The 24,235-nt window shown below is 54.4% G+C and overlaps 1 protein-coding gene across 1 annotated transcript; it reads right to left on the bottom strand.

The window, feature by feature from the left end:
- Nucleotides 1-24,080, bottom strand: ECM1 (extracellular matrix protein 1). Its single transcript, XM_077319558.1, has 7 exons — nucleotides 23,777-24,080; nucleotides 13,733-13,873; nucleotides 11,445-11,797; nucleotides 8,639-9,061; nucleotides 6,733-6,953; nucleotides 2,776-2,863; nucleotides 1-1,328 (listed from the first exon to the last, which is right to left on the bottom strand). The coding sequence occupies exons 1-7, from the start codon at nucleotides 23,844-23,846 to the stop codon at nucleotides 1,149-1,151; spliced, it is 1,476 nt and encodes a 491-aa protein (XP_077175673.1). The 5' UTR covers nucleotides 23,847-24,080; the 3' UTR covers nucleotides 1-1,148.
- Nucleotides 24,081-24,235: the final 155 nt, after the last annotated feature.

The following is a 24,235-nucleotide window of genomic DNA, read 5'->3' as shown; positions in this document are numbered from 1 at the left end:
TCTTTTCCCACAAAAAGGGTTTATTAGGGCCACAGGCCTCTGTATGCAAACATGGCACGAGGATATCAAAATATGTTGCCAGGAATACAGGGAGACGACCGAGCTACCTACAGGCAAAAACGGGGCTCAGCAGAGGAAAACGTCAACCCAAGCCCTCTCCTGCTTCTCAGACTAGTGTCTTTCCCTTCACAAGGACGCCATCCTGCCGGCCTGCAGAAGACGCCACGCTGGGGATGCCCAGCTGAAGAGGGCTCACAAACACAGGCCGGCCTTGTCCTTGAACCGCTGCCTCCGTGTGAAATCGGAAGCAGACCAATCCACCGGAGATCAATATGGCCCTCTTATTTATTGATATAACTATCATTCAATGTTTATACCACCCCTCCCTGCAAGCAGGCCCGGGGGCAGTGCGCAACAGTAAAATAAAACAGCAAATTAAAACATCCTTAAACTAGTTGAAACATTCAGTTTAAACGTTCAGTTTAACAGAGACCCAGAAGCTGTCTCTGCCATCTTTTGGGGTGCTGGATTTAAGCGAAACAGAGAGCAGGACCCGGAAAGGGGAGGGAGGGATTTATTTATTATCTGGCATGTGCAGAGTAGCCAGGAGAGATCCAAGGACTGCCCGGCTGCCGGACAAGAAGCCTTTGTGGTGGTCTGCCATTGCCTGCCTCTACACCCTGGGGGGGCTCCCCCCCAGTACTAGCCAGGGCCAACCCTGCTTAGCTCCGGAGATCAGACTCAGTCGGGGCTTGCTGGGCGATCCGGGTCCTCGCCGGGACCCAGAGGTGCTCCCTTTGGTGGGAACGGCTTCACTTGGCGCAGGGAGCAAGAGACAGGGCCCCGACATCCCCTGCTTCTCCCAGGCGAAACAGCCTCTGTCCAGCAATCCGGGCGCGGAAGGCAAACCCGGACTGAACCGGAAGAGGGCTCAAGAGCCTTAAATTTAGGACTGCTCTGTGGTGAGCGGCCCAGAGATAAAGTGCATGAAGCCGGGGCTGAGGTGCCCCCTTGAACGGAAGGCCAGTTTGTGCGGAGGGCAGCGGCAGGGGGAGGGCCAAGAAAAGAGCTCAGTCAGTCCCCGAGTGGGGCAGGCCAGCACGGAGGGCAGGGGGTCCCGGGGAAGTGTGCAAGGTGCCCGCCCCGATCTATTCTGTGGGCTCGGTAGGCTGGGCGGGCTGTTCAGCGCTGGCCAAGGTGACGTTGCTCAGGTAGCCGGAGTCGAAGCAGGTGAGGCGGGCTGCCTCCTTGGCCAGGGAGCAGCATTTCTTTGTGTCCTTCCAGAAGGCTTTTGGGGAGTCGCACAGGGTGGTGATGAACTCCGATTTCTGAGGAGAGAAACGACACATGCGTGGGTGAAGAAGCCGAGGAGGAGGAGAAAGAGGTTTTTATATTCTGCTTCTGATATCTCCGAGAGTCTCAAAGTGACTTGCAGCCATATTCTCTTCCTCTCCCCACAACAGGCACCTCCTGAGGCAGGTGAGGCTGAAAGAGCTCTGGGAGAACTGGGACTGGCTCGAGGTCTCCCAGAGGGCTTCATGTTTAGAAGTGGGGATTAAGAACACAAGAGAAGCCACGTTGGATCAGGCCAATGGCCCATCCGGTCCAATACTCTGGGTCACACAGTGGCCAAAACCCAGAGGCCCTCGGGAGGTCCCTCAGTGGGGCCAGACGTTTTGCAAAACTGGGTTTCCTTAGAAGGAGGTTAAGTTGGCTAACCTTCAGGCGTTGCCGGGAGATCTCCGGGAATTTCAACTCACCTCCAGAAGACAGAGGTCAGCTGCCCTAGAGAAAGGGCTGCTTAGGAGGGTGGATTCTATGACATTATAGTCTACTGATCATAGAATCGTAGAGAGGGATGGGACCTCCAGGGTCATCTAGTCCACCCCCTGGGTCTGCAGGAACTCAAATTAATTCCCATCCATTGGCTCTGGTCCGATCCTCTGGGGCAAGAGAGGACAAGTGTGCTCCATCTTCTCCAGGACAGCCCTTCAAGTACCTCTTCATCATCTTCCCTCCAGGCTAAGCAGACCAAGCTCCCTCAACCTTCCCTCCTACGACTTGGTCTCCAGTCCGAACCCCTCAGCATGTCTCAGCTTGTATTGGGGTTGGGGGCCACCCTGCACGGAACTCATTCGCAGGATCCAACCCAATAAAAGCAACCTCCAGCAAGGTTGCCAACAAAATGTCTCTCTCACCCCCCAAAATCCCAGCCAGGAGTCGGCAACCCTGCTGGAGGTTGCTTTTATTGGGTTGGATCCTGCAAATCAGTTCCGTTCAGGGTGGCCCCCAACCCCAATACCAGCCTACATCCTCTGCAGAAAGAGCCTCTTGTGTCAAGGGAAAGCTCCGGGCCCCGGGGACCGTGCCATTTGCAGCGTGGATCTGTAGAATGCAGCATGGGTGCCAGCTCTGGCTTGAGAGATACCTGCTTTGGGGGTGGAGCCTGGAGTGGGAGGGATTTGGGGCAGGGAGGGACCTCAGGGGAGTGGGATGCCTTGGACTCTGCCCTCCCAAGCAGCCACTTTCTCCAGGGGAACAGACCTCTTTAGTCTGGGGATGAACTATAATTCCAAGGGATCCCCAGGTGCCACCTGGAGGATGGCATCCCTAAGTCCAGCCCAGATCCTGTTAAAATCTGAAGGACCCTGAGTTCCGAAATCCCCACAAGTGCCCCTGTGCACAAGTCTCATCCGCACCCTTGAACTGAGCCCGTGGCCTCCGGGGCTCCTCTCCCACCAGCAAGGGACCGTCCTCTGCCCCTGCGACTCTCACCTCTTGCTCTGCGCACTGAGTCCGTTCCTCCCCCTGCAGCTCACAACAGGGCGCTGTCATGTTCCGCACCAGCGCAGGGACGTGTTTCCTGGGGAACAAGATGGAGGCCCACGTGAGTCATCAGACGCGTGAACGGAAAATGGCGGCACATGTAGGTAGCACCAAATATTCTTAGAGACATAGAATCCTAGAGAGGGAAGGGGCCATGCAGGCCATCTAGTCCACCCCCTGCTCAGTGCAGGATCAGCCTCCAGCATCCAGGAGAAGGATCTGTCCAGCCGCTGCTTGAAGACGGCCAGTGAGGGGGAGCTCCCCACCTCCTTAGGCAGCCCCTTCCCCTGCTGAACTAGACTCCTAGAATCCTGGAGTGGGAATGTTCCTTGGAGGCCATCCAGTCCCACCCCCTGCTCAGGGCAGGATCAGCCTCAAGCATCCAGGAGAAGGATCTGTCCAGCTGCTGCTTGAAGACGGCCAGTGAGGGGGAGCTCCCCACCTCCTTAGGCAGCCCCTTCCACTGCTGAACTAGACTCCTAGAATCCTGGAGTGGGAATGTTCCTTGGAGGCCATCCAGTCCCACCCCCTGCTCAGGGCAGGATCAGCCTCAAGCATCCAGGAGAAGGATCTGTCCAGCTGCTGCTTGAAGACGGCCAGTGAGGGGGAGCTCCCCACCTCCTTAGGCAGCCCCTTCCACTGCTGAACTAGACTCCTAGAATCCCAGAGTGGGAAGGGGCCATGGAGGCCATCTAGTCCCACCCCCTGCTCAGTGCAGGATCAGCCCCAAGCATCCAGGAGAAGGATCTGTCCAGCCGCTGCTTGAATAGGGCCAGTGAGGGGGAGCTCCCCACCTCCTTAGGCAGCCCCTTCCACTGCTGAACTAGACTCCTAGAATCCTGGAGTGGGAAGGGGCCATGCAGGCCATCTAGTCCACCCCCTGCTCAGTGCAGGATCAGCCTCCAGCATCCAGGAGAAGGATCTGTCCAGCCGCTGCTTGAAGACGGCCAGTGAGGGGGAGCTCCCCACCTCCTTAGGCAGCCCCTTCCACTGCTGAACTAGACTCCTAGAATCCTAGAGTGGGAAGGGGCCATGAAGGCCATCTAGTCCCACCCCCTGCTCAGTGCAGGATCAGCCTCCAGCATCCAGGAGAAGGATCTGTCCAGCCGCTGCTTGAAGACGGCCAGTGAGGGGGAGCTCCCCACCTCCTTAGGCAGCCCCTTCCACTGCTGAACTAGACTCCTAGAATCCTGGAGTGGGAATGTTCCTTGGAGGCCATCCAGTCCCACCCCCTGCTCAGGGCAGGATCAGCCTCAAGCATCCAGGAGAAGGATCTGTCCAGCTGCTGCTTGAAGACGGCCAGTGAGGGGGAGCTCCCCACCTCCTTAGGCAGCCCCTTCCACTGCTGAACTAGACTCCTAGAATCCCAGAGTGGGAAGGGGCCATGGAGGCCATCTAGTCCCACCCCCTGCTCAGTGCAGGATCAGCCCCAAGCATCCAGGAGAAGGATCTGTCCAGCCGCTGCTTGAATAGGGCCAGTGAGGGGGAGCTCCCCACCTCCTTAGGCAGCCCCTTCCACTGCTGAACTAGACTCCTAGAATCCTGGAGTGGGAAGGGGCCATGCAGGCCATCTAGTCCCACCTCCTGCTCAGTGCAGGATCAGCCCCAAGCATCCAGGAGAAGGATCTGTCCAGCCGCTGCTTGAATAGGGCCAGTGAGGGGGAGCTCCCCACCTCCTTAGGCAGCCCATCCCACTGCTGAACTAGACTCCTAGAATCCTAGAGTGGGAAGGGGCCATACAGGCCATCTAGTCCCACCCCCTGCTCAGTGCAGGATCAGCCCCAAGCATCCAGGAGAAGGATCTGTCCAGCCGCTGCCTGAAGACGGCCCGTGAGGGGGAGCTCCCCACCTCCTGAGGCAGCCCATCCCTCTGCTGAACTCCTTTGACTGGAACATTTTTTAATTGATATCTAGCTAATACTATTCTACACATAGTTTAGAACCCTTACTTCTCCTCTGCCACCAACAGGAACCTTCCCCTGCCCTCCTCCAAGGGACCACCTTTCAGATCCTTCAAGAGAGCCACCCTGTCCCCTCTCAGCCTCCTCTTCTCCAGGCTGAATATTCCCAAGTCCTTCAGCCTGTCCTCACAGGGCTTGGTCCCCGGGCCCCGGATCCTCCTGAGCGCCCTCTCCATTTTGGCCACGTCCTTTTTGAAGTGAGGCCTCCAGAATGGCACGCCGGACTCCAGCTGGGCTTTGGCCAATGCGGCATAGGGACAGTGATCTGGATGGGATGCTTCCGTTGCATTGGCCTTCTTCACTCTTGCATCCTTCTGTCTGCTCCTATCCCCCCTTCCAGGATGCCTGCTTCTCTTTTCTGTGACCCAGATGTAGAACTCTGCCTTTCTCCCTATTGAATTGCATCTTGTTCTCACTGGCCCCCTTTCCCAGCATGTTCAGATCCTGCTGAGCTCAATCTCTAACTTCCTTGCCCTTCGTCCCCAACCCAGGATGCTCCTGAAAGCCTCCTGCTGAAAAGGAAAGGGGAAGTGTGCCTCACAGGATGTCCCAAAACTGCACTCAGAGTTGCAGCCACGAGGGGGAGAGCAGGCGCACACACCGGATGACCCGCTCTGCTTTAAGCCTCTCTTGCTGGGAAAATTCCCAGAGGGGCAGAACCTCCAGGGAGAGGCCTTTGGCTCCGACCATGCTAAAGAATTCACAGCAGCAGAAAGTTTCACGGGTTGGAGGTTTAGTCAGGGATCCTTCTGGGCTTCCCTGTAGCCACCTTGAGTTCCACACAGACAGAAGGGCGGCCAGTAAAAGGTTGCCAACAAAATAAAGTTTGCACCCAGGGACACCTTTAAGGCCGAAAAAAGTTTTATTCAATGCGCAAGTTCTCATGTGCATGTACGCTTCCTCAGGTACGATGAAACGGGAATTATGAGGCCATGCATATAGAAAGAGGATGGGCAGTAGATTAAAACGCAGCGTAAATAATTTGTTGAACAGATTTGAGAGCATAAGAAGCTGTTTTTTTGTTCTCCTCTTTTTACGACCTGAAGAAGTTTCAAAACAGCTCACAGTCACCTTCCCTGCCTCTCCCACAACAGATATCCTGTGGGGTGAGTGGGGCTGAGAGAGCTCTGAGAGATCTGTGACTGGCCCAAGGCCACTCACCCAGCTGGCTGCAAGGGAGGGAGGAGGGGGGAACTGAACCCAGCCTGCCAGATTAGAGGCTGTCGCTCTCATCCACCGCACCAGGCTGGCTGACGGTAAATAATTACTCTCTGCATTCCACAGTTAGGGATACATCTGCCCATTAACCTCCAACATTGACCTATTTATTTTCTGCACTAAGGTTCCCCCCAGAATGTAACCCAAGCAAATGGAAAAGTTTGAACTAAGCTTGTTATTCCTGCTTGGTCCTTGTTAAACATCTTCATGCTAATTCGGTGCTCGCCCTCCACCTATATGCAGGTAATACCAACCTTCCTGGACCAGTGAGGCTCTGCTTGGCATGCAGAAGGTCCCAGGTTCAATCCCTGGTGTCTCCAGTTTATAGGTGATATTGGGGGCCTCTGCCTGATACCCTGGGGGGCTGCTGCCTGTCTGAGCAGATAAGACTTGGTAAAGAGGCTCTGCTTATCAAGTTCAATTCCCGGCCTCTCCAGTTGAAAGGACCAGGTAACAGGCAGCGTGGAAGCCCTTGACTGCTTTTAAGCTCTGGTCATGTGGCGAACCTTTGACCTGTCTAGTGTTTTGTGTGTGGTAAGTTTTCCACTGAGCTCTTTCTCATAAAGAAGTTTGGCCAGGGATTTTGGCTGGGGGGGGCGGGGGGGCAACACTGTGGATTGGCAGGCAGTTGTGAGTGTCCCGTGTTGCACAGGGGGTCGGGCTAGACTGCCGCCCCTCCCAGCCCTGCGATCCCACCAGACAACAGTGAAACAGAAGACGGACTTACTGCTTGGCGAGGAGGGTGAACTGGCCGCACAGCAGGTCCAGGAGCGCCGGGGTGACCTCTGCCAGGTTGACCGCCTGGACCTCCCTGTCGTAGGCCGGAAAGGGGGCCTGGTTGGTGAAGCACGTGAGGCGGTCCTCCCCCTCCGATTCTTTGCAGCAGAAATGGGGCTTGGTTTTCACAGCGCCCTCCTGCTTGCAGAACTGGGTCAGGACCTTTTCCCACTGGAGAGAAAAGCAAAAGGCAGGCTCAGGGGCAGGAGACGCACGGCAGGAGACGCACACCCCCCGCCCCAGAAAGGGCATGGAGAGTGGACAGTTGGGCTGTCAGTCTTCCTAAACCCTAATCTGTGCAGGATCCGTCCCCCAAATCTCCCAAATCAGAGTTGGCAACCCTTGAAGTAAGGTTGCCCGGTCTCCCGCCCTGCCCCCAATCCCAGACAAGGGATGGGGGAGTAAGGTTGCCAGATCTGGACTGGAGGTTTGGGGGTGGGGGACAGGGACCTCAGAGGGGGATAATGCCACAAAGACCACCCTCCAAATCCTCCCTCTTCTCCAGGGGAACTGGTCTCTCTAGTCCGGAGATGAGCTGGAATTCCGGGGGATCCCCAGGTCCCTCCTGGAGGCTGGCATCCCAACCTTGAAGCTTCCCTCTCCCCTGGCTGGGAAAAAAAGGTTTGTATCTTCAAGGCAAGAGGCTTAATCTGAATTAGAGCTCAGAGCCAGAACAAGATTTCAGCCACAGAATGCAAACAAGAGTGCCTCTGAGCACGTTCTTTCCCCTTTCCATGCCATTACCAGCATCACACCTGGCCTCCTGGGCACACCCCCACATATGTGTCCGTGTATCTTCGACTGGAGGCCAGACCTCCCCACCTTCCTGGCCCTTGGGAGACCCCGTAAGTAAACCTCGGGTTTTGCAAAACGCAACTTTACGTTGGTGGCGCAGGAGGGAAGGTGAGAAGTCCAGAGCCCCAGGGGTGTCACGGGGGACCAAAGCATATTAAACAAGGGGTAAAGACGGCTAAAAACAATCCCAAGAGGTGTCCCGGAAGAGGAAGCTGGTTCTGCACCCCTTGGCAGATTAGTAGCAGCTTCAGGATGCACAAAGCCCCGCTGGGAGGTGAGGGGTGAGGAGGGTCCTGGGAAGTCAGCTGACTCGGTGGTCTCCAGTGGGCGGTTGCAGGGGGATTCAGGAAAGGCAGAGCTGGCCTCAGAGATGGCGACTGTGCAGGTGGAGGAACGGTCCTTTTGAGACCTCCGGAAGACTGCTGGCTCGCCTCTCTCATCCATGCCTCTGGAACTCCCTTGAGGGGCAGCAGCCAAGGAACAACGTTCTTGTTCCAACTAAGAGCCACACCGGAAGGGATTCTGGGTCATGCGGCCACCTTCTCACAGGCAGGATCTCCAGCTCTGACCACGTAAAGCACAGTTCCCCTCATCGTTGGATCACCAAACTGAAGAAAGCTACGCCTGTTGGATTCCTGGCTGCCACAGCACTGTTAAGAGGGCCACCAGGCTCCCCCTCCTGGCCACTGACGAAGGAGGGAGGGTACAGTGCCAGATCCAGGTTGGGAAATTCCAGGATATTTGGGGAGGACGGGGTCCTCAGTGGGGTGCAATCCCCATCCATTGTGAGTGGACAGGAGCCGTAATTCCAGGGGGTCCCCCGTTCCCTGCTGGAAGCTGGCGTCCCTAGCCCTGCACGGTGATACCAGGAGGCTGGGGTGCTCTTAAATTTATTACTTATTATTAAATGTATTGATAATTCCCTCCCACCTCCAGTAGTGAGGTGCTGAGATACTTTGGTTGAGAGCGAGGCCCAGATCTGTGACAAGTCTGCTCAGCCTTTCTGGAGCAAGGGATGCTGGGAAGCAGCGCCCAGGTGTGGGCTCCTCCCGTCCACTCACCCCTCTGTGAGCGCAGCCGACGTCCTCCTTCCGACAACATTTCTTGAACTCGCTTTCCAGGCGGTTGATCGCCCGGGCCTGGCGCACAAACCATCCGAAGCCCGTCTTTGGGAGGGTGCTGGGGGGGTAGACGGGCCGGTATCTGCGCAGCTTGCAAATATTCCTGAGGTTGGCGCCGGTGGGTTTGCCCGGGGGGAAGGAGAGGGCAGGCAGCTTGTGAGCGCCCACCAGGTCCTTGGGCTTGCACTCCCCGTGGGGGCAGGGGCTCGGCTTCTCTTCCACGCCGGTGAAGTCGTACTTCGGGAAAGGGGAACTGCTGGCGAAACACTCTTCCCGGCTGGCCCCCTCCAGCTTGCAGCAGTGGTAAGGCCTGGTCTTCACAGCGAATTCGGAGTTGCAGAACTTCTCCAGGACATCCGACCACTGAGGCAGAGGCGAGAGAGAGGGAGGGTCAGCGCGAAGTTTACATCTCGGCCCGGAAGCTGGCTTCGACGCCAGGGCTGAATCTGCACTTACTTTGTTTATTCTGTTGCGGATCCTGCTGAATCCAGATCAATTTGAACTCGGGTCTTCCTCTCCCCCCATTGAAACAGAAAAGTGTTCTGCACGTGCTTAGGGAGGCTCAGAAGGGGAGGGGGGAGCCAAGCACAGCAGGAGCCTCTTTCTTTCTTTTCTTTTATTGAACGAGGGGGGGGGGAGAGGATCAAAGGCAGCAGGGGGGGGAACCACGAGGCAAACCTCTACCGACAAAAGTTAGGGTTTCTGTTGAGAGAAAATTAGGGCTTCCTCTTTAAGAAAAGCTTGGTAGCCTTGGCCAATCAGGGCTTCTCTACCACGGAGTCTGCATTGAATGCAAAGCAGCTGGAGTTCCTCGTGGTTTCTCAATCCAATTATTAAAATATTGAGGGTAAAAGCACTCTAAAATATTTCAGGATAAAGGTAGGGTCACTCCGGATCAATCGTGCTTGTTGCAGAGGGAAAATTTAAATCGGACAAAATCAAAATGGAAATCGCATTCTGTGTTGAGGGCAGGGACTGAATCGACCTGGCGTTGGAATGAAAGCTCTGTGCAGTTTACACCCAGGGAAGCAGCAGCAAGCCAAAGACCGCATGCCCCAGAGGGCTTGGCACAAATACGCTTTCAACATCTCCCTCTGCTTGCCCCCCCTCTATATCTGGGATTAGCCCTCTGGGTCAGACTTCAAGTCCAGAGACTTCTTGGAAGGGAAGGTCTCAAGAGCCCCTCACAGCCAGTCCTGTCCGGGAGTCCCAGCTTCTGCACCGTGGCTCCATCGACCCTCCTCAGTACTCTTCAGCCTGTCTGGCTGCCTCAGCAGCTGGGGTCCGTCGGATACGAAGGAGTCGCCAGTCACTTGCGTGGGCAGGATCTGAGCATGCCACAGCCCCAGACGGAAGCTACGCCTCTTGGAGTACTTGCGTGCCAAGGGCCAGGAATTCCTCCCCCAGAATCCCCCTCAAGCATCGGGCTTCTTGGGGTTAAGAGTATCCCTCCAAGGCTATTCTCCACCATCTCTGGCACATCGCTGGGAAATGGGAAATGGCACCAGGCGCAGCGTCTGAAACAAGCCTGCCCCAGTTTCCACCCCACCCACCACCCATCCATGGCAGGATCCAACCAAACTAGACACATGTAAGAGTGAATTTGCAAGGGATCTGCTTCAAAACAGGAGACGATTTGGTTTTTATACCCTGCTTTTCTCTCCCCGAAGGAGTCTCAAAGCAGCTTCCAATCAACTTCTCTCCCTCTCCCCACAACAGACACCCTGTGAGTTAGGCGGGGCGGAGAGAGGTCTGATGAAACTGCTCTATGAGAACAGCCCTAACAGGACTGTGATGTGCCCAGGGTCACTCAGCTGGCTGCATGGGGAGGAGGAGGGGGAACGAAACCCGGCTGGCTAGATTAGCCGCTGCTCACAATAGGTTTATTAAGAAGGGGTGGCCAAACAGATGTCCATGGACTACATTTCCCATGAGCCCCTGACAGCATGCTCATGGGAACTGTAGTCCATGGACATTTGGAGAGCCACAGTTTGGCCACCCCTGCTATAGATATTGCCTATCCCAACAAATTCCACGTGGATTCCTCAGCTTGGGCTGAGATTTCCCTGAGAAACAAAGAATCATAGAATCTCCAGGGCCATTGAGTCAAATCTCCTGTACCAAGCAGGAAATTCATAACTCCCTGCCCAACCACAGCGACCCCAATTCCATGCCCAGATGATGCCCCACAGTCCCTTCGGCCCATCCACTCACAATCTGCCTAAGTTCATAAAATCAGCCTCTCCGTCAGATGGCTCTCCAGCCTCTGCTTAGAAACGTCCACGGAAGGAGAACCCACCACCTCCCGAGGAAGCCCGTTCCACTGAGAAACCGCTCTGACTGTCAGGAACTTCTTCCGGAGGTTGAGACGGAATTTCTGTTCAATTAATTTCATCCCATTGGTTCTGGTCCGTCCCTCCGGGGCAAGAAAGAACAATTCTGCTCCGTCCTCTACATGGCAGCCTTTTAAATACTTGAAGATGGCTATCAGATCCCCTCTCAGTCGTCTCCTCTCCAGGCTAAACAGACCAAGCTCCCTCAACCTTTCCTCATACGTCTTGGTCTCCAAACCCCTCCCCATCTTCGTAGCCCTCCTCTGGACACGCTCCAGTCTGTCTGCATCAGACACGGGATCCCCTGGAGGGAAGGGCTGGGGGTGCCATTACACCCTGCTGAGGCCCATCCCGTCCACACTCCCAGTCTCCCGGAATCTCCCACCCAGCCGGCAGCTGCGAGGGCTACTCACCGCGGCCTGGCTGCAGTTGAGCTTCTCATCCGTGGGCAGCTGGCAACACTGGTTCATGCTGGCCTCCAGGTCGTTGAGGGCGTGGCCCTGGCGGGCGAGGTGGCTGAAGCCGGTGTGGGGCAGGTTCCAGGGCCCGTAGGCTGCCTTTTGCCTCCCTTCGGCACAGATGCTGTCCAGGTTGGTGAGGGTGGGGCGGCCGGGGGGGAATTCGGCCAGGTTGCTGGGGTAAAGTGGGCGGCCTGCACAAGGGAGACCGGGAACGCAGCCGGCACCGGCGGGTCTCCGTCCTCTGGGGGCGAGGGCAGCGAAGCCCGGCTGGGGCTCCCCATGGATCAGCACGGGCAGGTCAAACGCTAGGCAAGGAGACACCAGGAGAAAAGTTAAAAGATATTCAGTGTACTAAGTAAGTAAACCCCCCCTTGGGATATTCCCCTTGCAAAGTCTCTCGTCCGAGAATCTTATTTATTTATCTCGGAAACCAGCTCACAGCGGGTCACATAAAAACAATCCATACAATAAAAACCCAATAACAAAACCCAAATTGAAACCCCATTAAAACCCCAAGAACTACAAATGTAACAAGAACTTGGCAAATGGCAAAAGCAAACGAACAAACAAGCAAACAAGCAAACAAACATAGCCCTCCTTAAAACAGGACAGCCACCTACGAAGGCAGCATGGGGCGGGGGACCAAGATGAAACCCGGGTTCAAATTCTGACTTGTGTTGCGGGAACTCGCTGGCTGACCTTGGGACAGTCACACATTCTCAGCCTGGCCTACCTCACAAAGCTGTTGTGAAGACTAATAGGAGGAGAGGAGAATGGTGTAAGGCAGGGTGTTCCTGGACTACAGATGTTCGTGGACTACAATTCCCATGAGCCCCTGCCAGCATTCGCTGGCAGGGGCTCATGGGAATTGTAGTCCATGAACATCAGGAGGGCCACAGGTTGACTACCCCTGCTGTAAAAGACACCGCTAGAGAGAAAAGTACAGACGTCTCTGGGGAGGGAGTATTCCAGAGTTTGGGTGCCACAGCTAAACTCTTTCCTCGGGATGTCCAGCCTTCGGTGGAAGGGGCACCCAAAGCAGGCCCTTGAATATGACTGGATTGAACAGGTAGGTCCATACAGGTAGGTCCTTCAGGTACACTGGCCCCAAGCTGTTATCGGGCTTGGAGGGTCAGAACCTTAAATTGTGCCCAGAAGCAAATTGGGAAGCAGCGTAGGTGGTGTTGTGATGCGGTTGCCACATCCCTGGTGGGGGTCTTACCGGGAGCAGCAGGGAAGCCCCTCCGATAGGCAGGCCCATATCTGTGCCTCTGCCCACGTGACCCAGAAGTGAGGTCATCACCTCCGGGATGTCAGGTGAAGCTCTGGTATTTGGGCAGAAACCCGATGGGAAATTTGACTTCTGCCATAGAGTTTTTGCCCAAATGCCAGAGCTTCGCCTTGACATTCCAGATGTGATGATGTCACTTCGGGGTCATGTGGGCAGAGACGTAGCTACATCCCTGCATATCAGATGGATCTCCTTCATTTGGGGGGCAAGTTCCCTCCCAATGGCCAACTGATGGTTGGCAGAGCCCCCCCTCCACCAGGGCATGTGTGTGTGGCCACCCTACCTAGTGACAGAACTTATAATTGCAAGAGTTTCCCTTATTTTAGTCTTTTGTGGGTTAGCTGGAGCACCCTCCACATGTCCAGGCAGGCCATTCACCTAGTCCTTGCAGAAACCTGTTGGAATCACTCCTTAAAACAACTCTTCATTCTTCTGGTGTCTCTTTGGGAACCCAGAAACATTCCAGGCAGAACAGGACTGGACTGATATGGCTCCAGCTTGCTCCAGTCAACACCCCAGCTGTGACGTCCTGCACCGATGGAAGTTTCTAGACCCTTTTCAAGGGCACTGACATAACCCATCACCCACTGCTTGGCCCTTTTAACTGGAAATGCCGGGGATCGAACCTGGGACTTTCTGCATACCCAGCAGATGTTTTACCACTAAAGCACACCCCTTTCAACAGCGTTTCCAGCTGTTTGCATGGCCAGGGGAACCCCTCCACCGCCCAGGTCCTGTATGTGCAGAGGGGCCTGTCCCTGCAGCCCCCAGCCCTGAGCCGGCAAGAACGTCGGTGAACATGACGTGATGTCACTGCAGTCGAGGGAGTCAAGAGCCAATCGGCAGCTCTCCCCCATCTTGGGAGTTGCAGAATGAACTTCTGAGCAGCTGGTTTTCCCAGAATGCACCTCTTTTCCAGCTCGGGTCAAAAGTAGACCCGTTCCCTCACCTTCCCGCTGGAGCACAGGGTCCGATAAAGGGTCCAGTTCCTCCTGGAGCACAAACTGAAACGGCAGGTCCACTAGAGGGTCGATCTCTTTTTGGAGGAAGTCCTCTGATGGGGGAGGCGGGGGCACCTCTGCTCCGTCATCTGGGGGGAGAAGGATATTTTTTAAAAGCTGAAGAAGGAACCGAACAGGCCGGTACCAGGAAGAAGCACAGAAGAATAACAGCAACTGAATACTGTGTCAAAGAATACCGGAAATAAAAGGCAAAGGATACAAAACACGAAGAAAATGTAAAGATAAATACATAATCAAAATAGATATCCCAAATTTTCAGGAATCCCCCAACCCTAATAGCGCAAAATCACCCGGCAGCCACAAAAACCAGACGGCAACTGGTGCTACGTAGCCCCTTCCGGCTTTTAATATGTCGCAGCTGCTGTTGATAACTCAGCAAAAGGAAAGGTATCTTTCACAAGCAAACACTTCCCCGTTTGCTGTCGTGGTCAGGAGTGGCAGCCTCTAACCGAGTGAGGAGGGTTTGATGCCCCACTTGTCATCCTCCCTGTGCAGCCAGCTGGGTGACCTGATAAAGCTGTCCTGACCGAACAGGAATGTCAGGGCTCCCTCAGCCTCACCCACCCCACAGGGTGTCTGTTGTGGGGAGAGGAAAGGGAAGGCGACTGTAAGCCCCTTTGAGCCTCCTTCAGGTAGGGAAAAGCGGCATCTAAGAACCAGCTCTTCTTCTTCTGCAGTAATATCAGAGCTCTCTCAGCCTCCCCTCCCTCACAGGGTGTCTGTTGTGGGGAGAGGAAAGGGAAGGCGATTGTAAGCCGCTTTGAGCCTCCTTCGGGTAGAGAAAAGCGGCATCTAAGAACCAACTCTTCTTCTTCTTTAGTAATCTCAGGGCTCTCTCAGCCTCACCCACCTCACAGGGTGTCTGTTGTGGGGAGAGGAAGGGAAGGCGACTGTAAGCCGCTTTGAGACTCCTTTGGGTAGAGAAAAGTGGCATATAAGAACCAACTCTTCTTCTTCCTCAGTAATATCAGGGCTCTCTCAGCCTCACCCACCTCACAGGGTGTCTGTTGTGGGGAGAGGAAAGGGAAGGCGACTGTAAGCCACTTTGAGACTCCTTCGGGTAGAGAAAAGCGGCATCTAAGAACCAACTCTTCTTCTTCCTCAGTAATATCAGGGCTCCCTCAGCCTCACCCACCTCACAGGGTGTCTGTTGTGGGGAGAGGAAAGGGAAGGCGAATGGAAGCCGCTTTGAGCCTCCTTCGGGTAGAGAAAAGCGGCATCTAAGAACCAACTCTTCTTCTTCTTCAGAAATCTCAGGGCTCTCTCAGCCTCCCCTTCCTCACAGGGTGTCTGTTGTGGGGAGAGGAAAGGGAAGGCGACTGTAAGCCGCTTGGAGACTCCTTCGGGTAGAGAAAAGCGGCATCCAAGAACCAACTCTTCTTCTTCTTCAGTAATCTCAGGGCTCCCTCAGCCTCACCCACCTCACAGGGTGCCTGTTGTGGGGAGAGGAAAGGGAAGGTGGCTGGAAGCCACTTAGAGACTCCTTCGGGTAGAGAAAAGCGGCATATAAGAACCAACTCTTCTTCTTCTTCTTCTTCAGTAATCTCAGGGCTCTCTCAGCCTCCCCTCCCTCACAGGGTGTCTGTTGTGGAGAGAGGAAAGGGAAGGCGATTGGAAGCTGCTTTGAGCCTCCTTTGGGTAGAGAAAAGCGGCATCTAAGAACCAACTCTTCTTCTTCCTCAGTAAGCTCAGGGCTCTCTCAGCCTCCCCTCCCTCACAGGGTGTCTATTGTGGGGAGAGGAAAGGGAAGGCGAATGTAAGCCGCTTTGAGACTCTTTCAGGTAGAGAAAAGCGGCATATAAGAAACAACTCTTCTTCAGTAATCTCAGGGCTTTCTCAGCCTCACCTCCCTCAAAGGGTGTCTGTTGTGGGGAGAGGAAAGGGAAGGCGATTGAAAGCTGCTTTGAGCCTCCTTTGGGTAGAGAGAAGCGGCATATAAGAACCAACTCTTCTTCTTCCTCAGTAATCTCAGGGCTCTCTCAGCCTCCCCTCCCTCCCAGGGTGTCTGTTGTGGGGAGAGGAAAGGGAGGGCGAATGGAAGCCACTTTGAGCCTCCTTTGGGTAGAGAAAAGGGGCATATAAGAACCAACTCTTCTTCTTCTTCAGTAATCTCAGGGCTCTCTCAGCCTCCCCTCCCTCACAGGGTGTCTGTTGTGGGGAGAGGAAAGGGAAGTGCGTTTGTAAGCTGCTCTGGGCCTCCTTAGGCAGTGAACAGCAGGGTATAAAAAGCACCTCTTCTTCTTCTACTGAACACCTCTGGAGCAATTGGCAACACCCTCTCATGCCAGGGAAGGGGACCCTCCCTCGAGAACTGCAGGAGGGCCACTTCCTTGTGTCTGGGACTCTGCAGCCCATCCCAGGAGGCAGAGGCCGTTCCGGGCCAGGCCGAACGAGCCCTGCGATGGAGTGGCAGAGGGCTGGCTCGGAAGCTGTCCAAAACCTCCTCCCGCGCGGGGAGACGGAATGAGGAGGAAACCGGACTGGTTCCTCGGGCTCTGGAATCTGCTCGCTCTTGTTTATTAGGGTGGCTTCACTTTTCATGCCAGAGAGGCCAGCCAGGAAATGCGGATCAGGCGCCCAGAAAGAAGGGAAGCCCCGTTTGAAGATAACAGCTGGGACACACAGGAAGTGGCTTCCAGCTGAGTCAGTTCCTCGGTCCGTCGGGGCCAGTCTCGTCTGCTCAGGCTGGCAGCTGCTTTCCAGGGTCTCACGGTTCGATCTTTCCCATCACCAAGTGCTTGGGCCTTTTAACGGGAGATACCTATTTGTATTATCTATTTGTTTATTTAGACTTATTACCCGCTACTCCCGGAACCAGCTGGTGGACGGGACGAATAACTTCCCTTTCGATGTATCTGAAAACATGTGGTTTGTTGTCTCAATGTGATGTGTAAGAATAAGACATGTATTGTCAGATATGAGCTTCATGAGTATTGTAGCCTATACAATATATGGTATTTTCCCTTCCTTTCTAGGTATCCTTTTACAATAGAAAAACTGATCATGTATTCTGCAGCGGGTTGGACTAGATCAGGGGTAGTCAAACTGCGGCCCTCCAGATGTCCATGGACTACAATTCCCGCGAGCCCCTGCCAGCGAATGCTGGCAGGGGCTCGTGGGAATTGTAGTCCATGGACATCTGGAGGGCCGCAGTTTGACTACCCCTGGACTAGATGACTCTGGAGGTCCCTTCTGCCCCTATGATCCTATGATCCTTTTAAGAACTGTATCTGAAAAAGAGTGCAGGCACGTGAACGCTCATACCTTGAATCAAACTGCTGGGCTTGGATTTTGTTCTCCCGGCAGCCAGCTAAGGAGGATGCCTACCGTTAGCCGCCCGTTTTATTTTTCTCTCTTGGGCCCTCCAATGACCGGCAGCTGGTGGGCAGGGGACAGATTGACCGAGAAAGAGGCTTGGGGGTGGGGGGTGAACTTAGCAGCCAGATGAATTGCTCAGCCCAATAAAAGTTTGCAGTGAAGACAGAAGAACTGATTTAAAAGTCCTTCTTCGGCGGTAGAGCCAAGTATCTGATACGAGCCCACGAAAGCTCTTATCTGGAACGAAACTTGGTTGGTCCTCAAGGTGCCCCTGGACTCAACCTTTGTTCTGCTGCTTCAGACCAACACAGAGACCCCCCCCCATCTATCTTGGGGGTGACGGCCAATTCCTCCCCCCAAGGAAACGTTGAAAGCCCCCATTTTAAGGTCCAGAGTGGCTAACGGTGCCTGTTAGTAATCCACCCTGCTGTAGCCCAGATAGATTTGAGTCCAGGAGGCACCTCGCTGGTCTCTGAGGCCTTACTGGACTCGAACCCAGCTCTTCCACAGCAGACCAGCCCGGTTCCCCTCTGAAAGGGGACACAAGTGACACAAGCCTGGCCGGAGACACAAACCTGGGAGTGTCCTACTGGCCAGCGGCTGCCACAGCTTGCAAATCCGCTCTAAGTTCTGGGCAAACATCAGGTGAGAATCCCTCCCAGCTCTGCTGAGAGGAAGGTAAACAGTTTGCCCTGCACGGCACGGCTTACTGAGGCAAAGAAATCGGAAGGGAGCTTTTACAGGGGCAGCCAAGCTCGTGCGTGCCCCCCCCCCCACACACATCCCTCTCAACCCTTTCCCTGCTTTGGTTGCAGCCCCAGCTGAGCCACAAAGCAGCAGGGGTCCAGGCTGTTTGCACAAGCCCTGCGGTGGAGGCCAAGGTCTGCTGGGTTGCTTGGCTTCGCCTCCCTCCCATGCTGGGAAGAAATGAGGCCACCCGAGATTCCCTGGGACCCCGTGAGGGGGTGCATACAAAGCGATCCTGGAAAAGGCCGCCGGGGACTTCTTCCCAAGGCAAAAGAGCCTTCCCCCCCCCCCCCCATCAACAGAGAGCTCTGAGTGAAAGTTTTGGAGGCCGTTTAAATGACCCCTGCCTGGGCTTTGCAGTAGCCGTTATTGCAACCCAGCCGTTCAGGGGCCGATGGTCCCTTGAGCTGGTGGGAGCCTGTTTTAAGTCTTGGCAACTTCACATCCTGGACGAGGGTTTCGTCTCACACTTCTCTAGGTGGCTACTCAAGCCAGCCGATGAACACCCCAAGGAAAGGGGCTTTTCTCTTCCCGAAGGAGTCTCACATTTGCCTTCCCTTCCTCTCCCCACACAGAAACACTGTGAGGGAGGGGAGGCTGAGAGAGCCCTGAGATTACTGAAGAAGAAGAAGAAGAGTTGGTTCTTATATGCCGCTTTTCTCTACCCGAAGGAGCCTCAAAGCGGCTTCCAATCACCTTCCCTTTCCTCTCCCCACAACAGACTCCCTGTGAGGGAGGGGAGGCTGAGAGAGCCCTGAGATTACTGAAGAAGAAGAAGAAGAGTTGATTCTTATATGCCGCTTTTCTCTACCCGAAGGAGCCTCAAAGCGGCTTCCAATCACCTTCCCTTTCCTCTCCCCACAACAGACTCCCTGTGAGGGAGGGGAGGCTGAGAGAGCCCTGAGATTACTGAAGAAGAAGAAGAAGAGTTGGTTCTTATATGCCGCTTTTCTCTACCCGAAGGAGGCTCAAAGTGGCTTACAGTTGCCTTCCCTTCCTCTCCCCACAACAGACACCCTGTGAGGGAGGGGAGGCTGAGAGAGCCCTGAGAGAACTGCCCGGTCAGAACAGTTTTATCAGTGCCGTGATGAGCCCAAGGTCACCCAGCTGGCTGCATGTGGGGGAGTGCAGAATCGAACCCGGCATGCCAGATTAGAAGTCCGCACTCCTAACCACTACACCAAGGTGGCTCTCAGAAAAGCTCTGCGGGGTCCGGCCAGGGAGGGTCCATCTATTTGAGGGAATATTCAACTCTGGGAAACCAGAGCCACTGTAGTTCAGTAGACAGAGACAAAAGTCTCGTGACCTAGAGGAGACCTAACATTACCTAACATTACTTTTCCCCGTGGAGTCAAGGTAAATTATTTGACTCCTCAGGGGATATTAGTGGCCTACCACCAAGGGCAGCTGTCAGAGAAGAACCTCACTTTTCACTACCCGAAAGAATCTCAAAGAGGCTTACAATTGCCTGCCCTTCCCAACAGACACCTTGTAAGGTAGGTGGGGCTGAGAGGGCTCTGAGAGAACAGCTCTGACAGGACTGTGACTAGCCCAAGGTCGCCCAGATGTCTGCATGTGGAGGAGTGGGGAATCAAACCCATTCGCTCAGATTAGAGGCCACCGCTCTTAACCACGACGCCAGGGTTGCTCTCCAAGAAGAGCTGGTTTTTGTATCCTGCTTTTTACTACCCAAAGGAGCTTAAAAACATCTTACTGACACCTCTCCCTTCCTTTCCCCACAACAGACAGCCTGTGACGGAGGCGGGGCCTGAGAAAGTTCTCAGAGAACTGCTCCAAGAGAACAGCTCTGAGAGAACTGCTGATGGCATGGTGGTGAAGAACGTGATTGCCACCTTCTGAATCCATCAGTGACTGAGAAGATGACGACAAGGAAGAAGGGGGAGGAAGACGAGTTGGTCCTTATGTGCTGCTTTTATACTGCTTGTAGAATTATTATGTGTAGGCAAATATCTTTCCGTCTTGTATTTTGAATGCCTCCGAGGCCGTACACCTGGTTCGAATGCTCCCCAAAGAGATGCCCAGATTCCACTTAATTCGAGGAATTTGCTACTATCTATACTTATATTACTGAAGAATCTTCTGGTGTTTATTTCGGCAGTTCGGCCCAGTGTTCTGCTTTCTCCCCAAGGACCTAAAGCAGGGGTAGTCAAACTGCGGCCCTCCAGATGTCCATGGACTACAATTCCCACGAGCCCCTGCCAGCGTTTGCTGGCAGGGGCTCGTGGGAATTGTAGTCCATGGACATCTGGAGGGCCGCAGTTTGACTACCCCTAACCTAAAGCCTTCCAACAGCTCCCTAAGATAACTGTGGCCTTTTAGAGTTTGTTGAAATAGGAACTGGCTTTCATGCAAATTGGAAATGAATGCTGAAAATAGATTTGAAAAGCAAACGGTTTAAAAATTATAATTTGTGGGGGGGGGCCTCTAATTGATACATTGTTATTCCCAGGTAGATATTTTTGGAAACATGTCCCCATTTGAAACTACGAGAAGATTTGACTGTCCGAACATCTGATCACTTAATTTGATTTAGGCTTTATGCTTTTCATTCCCACCCGGTATATAGGAAGATTACGCTCATTTAGGTTCCGAAAAAGGGACGTTTCCCCCACGTTTCAGCAAGCTGAAGACCCTGGGAAAGTTCCAGGAGGAGGGAGTGATGGCCTGGTGGGAAAGCAAATGACTGTAACCTTCTGATGGATCGTACAGCTATTATGAACTGATTCTCGTTCTGCCCGTTGGCTTGACTGTTTCCAGCCCTTGGTTCTTCTCAAGAGATCAGCGTGTTCCTCCCCGGAATGCAACTTCCCCAAGAGTCGGAGGAGGGAATGTTTTGAGCAGGGTCAGCCCGATCCTATCTTTTGAGCCAAGGCCAGAAGGCATGAGGACGGCATTGCAAAGTGCACATCTTGGGGCTGGGACTGAGGCCAGGCAAAGACCCGGAAGGCTACAGGGAGTTCCCTGGAGGTGGAGTGGGGAGCCCCAGGCAATTGGCTCATCCTGCAAAGGGCATCATCTCTCCCAGCCTCCAAGGAAAGGGTATTGAACGCTATGTCATCGGACGGCTGGCGGGCAGTTTTTCCGAGGATTCACCCCCCGGTGTCCGTGTTCTCCTATTTACTACAATAAATGCAAAATACATCAAGGTTTTCCAGCTGGCGTAATTAATTGGGCAATGCTTCACACCAGGCAAAGCTACCCTAAAGATCCATATCGACCCTTGGCTATCACTGGGACTGGCCCAAGTTCACCCAGCTGGCTGCATGTGGAGGAGTGGGGGATCATCCCCGGTTTTCCAGATCAGAGGCCACTGCTCATAACCATGACACCAAGCCGGAGGAGTCAAAAGGCCACCTCCTTTATGGTCTCTGTGCAATACTCCATGCGACAGGCCTCCAGAATTTACCCTCTGTTGGAAATCTTGGCCTTTTTGGAAGGAATTATTTTGAGTATGCTCCAAAAGCCAGAGAGGGTCTCTCTCCCTCTGTGAGGATACAGGAGACTCGAAGAGCGCGAGAGAGCTTGGTAAATACACTCCGTAGTCCAAAAAGCAATGGCGTATTGTTCCAATTAAAGCTAAGCACAGCACACCAACAGGAACAATTCCGCCAACTGGGCCAGCCGTAATAAAAGGCTTGGAACTCCGTTTGGCCCGCAGAGCTCCAGCCGTCAACGCTATCAGCTGCAGATAGCAGGAGTTGAACATGTAAACAGTTTGGGGATCCAAGAGGCAGCCCAGACAAAATTATTGCTGTGAAGTGATCCACAGTGATCCATGCGACGGTCACCTCTAGACTGGACTTCTGTAACTCGCTCTACGCAGGCCTGCCCTTAGCCTTGACCCGGAAACTACAGCTGGTCCAAAACGCAGCGGCCAGGATCCTCACAGCAACACCGTGGAGGTCCCACATCCGGCCCATTCTCCACCAACTGCAGTGGTTGCCAGTTGAATTCCGGATCAGACTAAAGGTTCTGGTAATTACCTTCAAGGCCATTCACGGTCAGGGCCCAGTGTACCTGAGGGACCGCCTCCCTGCCTATGCCCCTAAAAGAGCTCTGCGCTCCACCGCCACCAACCGGCTAATGGTCCCTGGCCCTAAAGAAGTCCGCCTGGTCTCGACCAGGGCCAGAGCATTCTCTGTACTGGCCCCCACCTGGTGGAATGAGCTCCCGGAGGAGATCAGGGCCCTGACGGAGCTTAAACAGTTCCGCAGGGCCTGCAAAAAGGAGCTCCTCCACCAGGCATTTGGTTGAGACCAGATATATAACCAACAACGAACGAAGGGCCCCCGCTCCCCCCCTCCCCCCCATCTCCCCCCTTCCTCCCAGAACTCCACCAGAGCGCTCTGGACCTGTTGTGGTATTGCACCGTTCCATCGTTATATTATTTTATTATACTGTTATACTGTTACATTATTCTGTTATATGGTTACAACCACTGTTATTATTTACTGTATGTTTTAACGAAGACTGTTTCATGTATCGTTGATTAGTTTTAATGTAAACCGCCCTGAGCCTTCGGGGAGGGCGGTATATAAATCTAAATAAATAAAAAATAAAATAAATAAATAAATTATTTCACCTGCGCCGCTCAGGAAAGAGAACCCCTGCAGACAGGTAAGGAGCAAGACAGGCCAAGGGACAGGAATATCCTGCCACAAACACCAAGGCAGGAAACCAAGCTGAGAATTAACTGAATGTGAGTAACTGCCCAAGTGCGTCCAGCTCTACACCCAGAGATTAGCCAGAGATCTCTGTCAGTCTAAAAGGCAGAGACCGTAAAATGACAGGGCCTCAAGAGCCACCGGATTTTTGCAATGAAGCGGCTAAGCCCTGCATGCATTCCTTTTTTTTTTGTTTATTTACACCCAGCCTTTCTCGCCAATGGGTGCCCAAAGTGGCTTACATAATTCTTACATCATTCTTATTTCTTCGGCTTTTTAATTCTTCCCTCCTCCGTTTCATCCTCCCAACAAGCCTGCAAGGTAGGAGAGGCTGAGAGTGTCTGACCCTGCAAAGTCCTGTGGCAGAGAAGGGATTTGAACCTGGTTCGTCCAGATCCTGGCCTGACACTCGGACCCCTACCCGATACTGGCTCTCGGTGTCGTATTCCTACAATGGTGAGGACGGAGGGTGACAAAAAGTAAGGTGGTGGCCAGGACGTGGTGCGGGACCCTTCCCCAGGTTTCCTCTCCCTACACTAGAGCTTCCAGGCTGGAAGGAATGCTTCCCAGTAGAGCTGGTTTCTTCACAACAACCCTGTGAGGTTGGTGAGAACCTTGACCCATGGGAGTCAGAGCTGCCCTTGACCCATGGCAGTCAGACCGGCAGCCCCTCTCCAGCGTCTCAGGCGGAGAAACAGCTCTCCCAGCTCTTGGCGCCTGAGAAGGTCCTAGGTTCGAGTCCAGCAGCACCTCAGAGACGCAGATTTTGGGGGCAAAAGATATTGGAAGTCAAAGATGCCTCTTTTGGATGCCAAGGGAGCTTTGAAAGGTTAGCTCCTGCCAAAACGTGTGGCTCTCTAAGGGGCTTCTGGACTCGAACCCGGCTCTTCACCTACAGACCAACACAAGCTTCCTGAGAAGGTCCTTTCGGGGGCCAGGGCTCGGATTGCACCCAGGGCCTGGGACAGGCAAACCTAGGGCTCTGCCACCGAGCCAGGCCTCTGTTGCCCGCCCGGCACCCCACTTGGCAGGAATTTGGCACAGGCCCACGTTCGCGATGGCGTCACCCATGCCGGCCCCGACGTGTCGTTAGCTGCAATCCGGCACACGCGCTGCGCTGCCAGAGCACGTTCTGCCCCACAGCTCTGCCCGTCTCTCCAGCAGCCCAACGCTTGGCTTGCCCTCCGTCGAGAAGGAAACGTCTCTCCTCCTTAGACTCACCTTCGGGCACCAGGGTGGTCGCGGTGGTCAGCACCAGCCAGGAGGCCAGGAGGCTCAGAAGCACCTTCATCCTCTTGCCTTCGTCTCCTGCCCAGACGGTCCCTCTTCCTCTTCCTCTTCGGACTGCTCGAGTGCTGCCTCCACCCCTCTGAGGCCTTTTATAACCGGCGGGACGCTCTGGGGGTTGGAGCCTTGCAGCAAGAACTGAGTCACCGCCTTGACGTCGGGGGCACGCCCTGCTCCAGAGCCACCCCCCAAAACCGCAGGCAGGAGAGCTCCTCAGCTTCCCGACAGGCCCTCTCCCCCCCCCCCCCCCACTCTGAAGACGCTCGCTCGGCTTCGGCGGCTCCTGCCGCTTCCCCAAAACGGACGTCGGATGGCGTTCGGGATCCGTTCGCAGGGCGACTCAAGCAAGCAAGCAAACAAACAAGCAGACGGGCCAACCAGAGGCACGGCTGG

The sequence above is a fragment of the Paroedura picta genome, chromosome 1 (assembly GCF_049243985.1).
Source record: "Paroedura picta isolate Pp20150507F chromosome 1, Ppicta_v3.0, whole genome shotgun sequence".
NCBI lineage: Eukaryota > Metazoa > Chordata > Lepidosauria > Squamata > Gekkonidae > Paroedura > Paroedura picta.
This window is presented reverse-complemented; position numbering and strand designations above follow the sequence as displayed.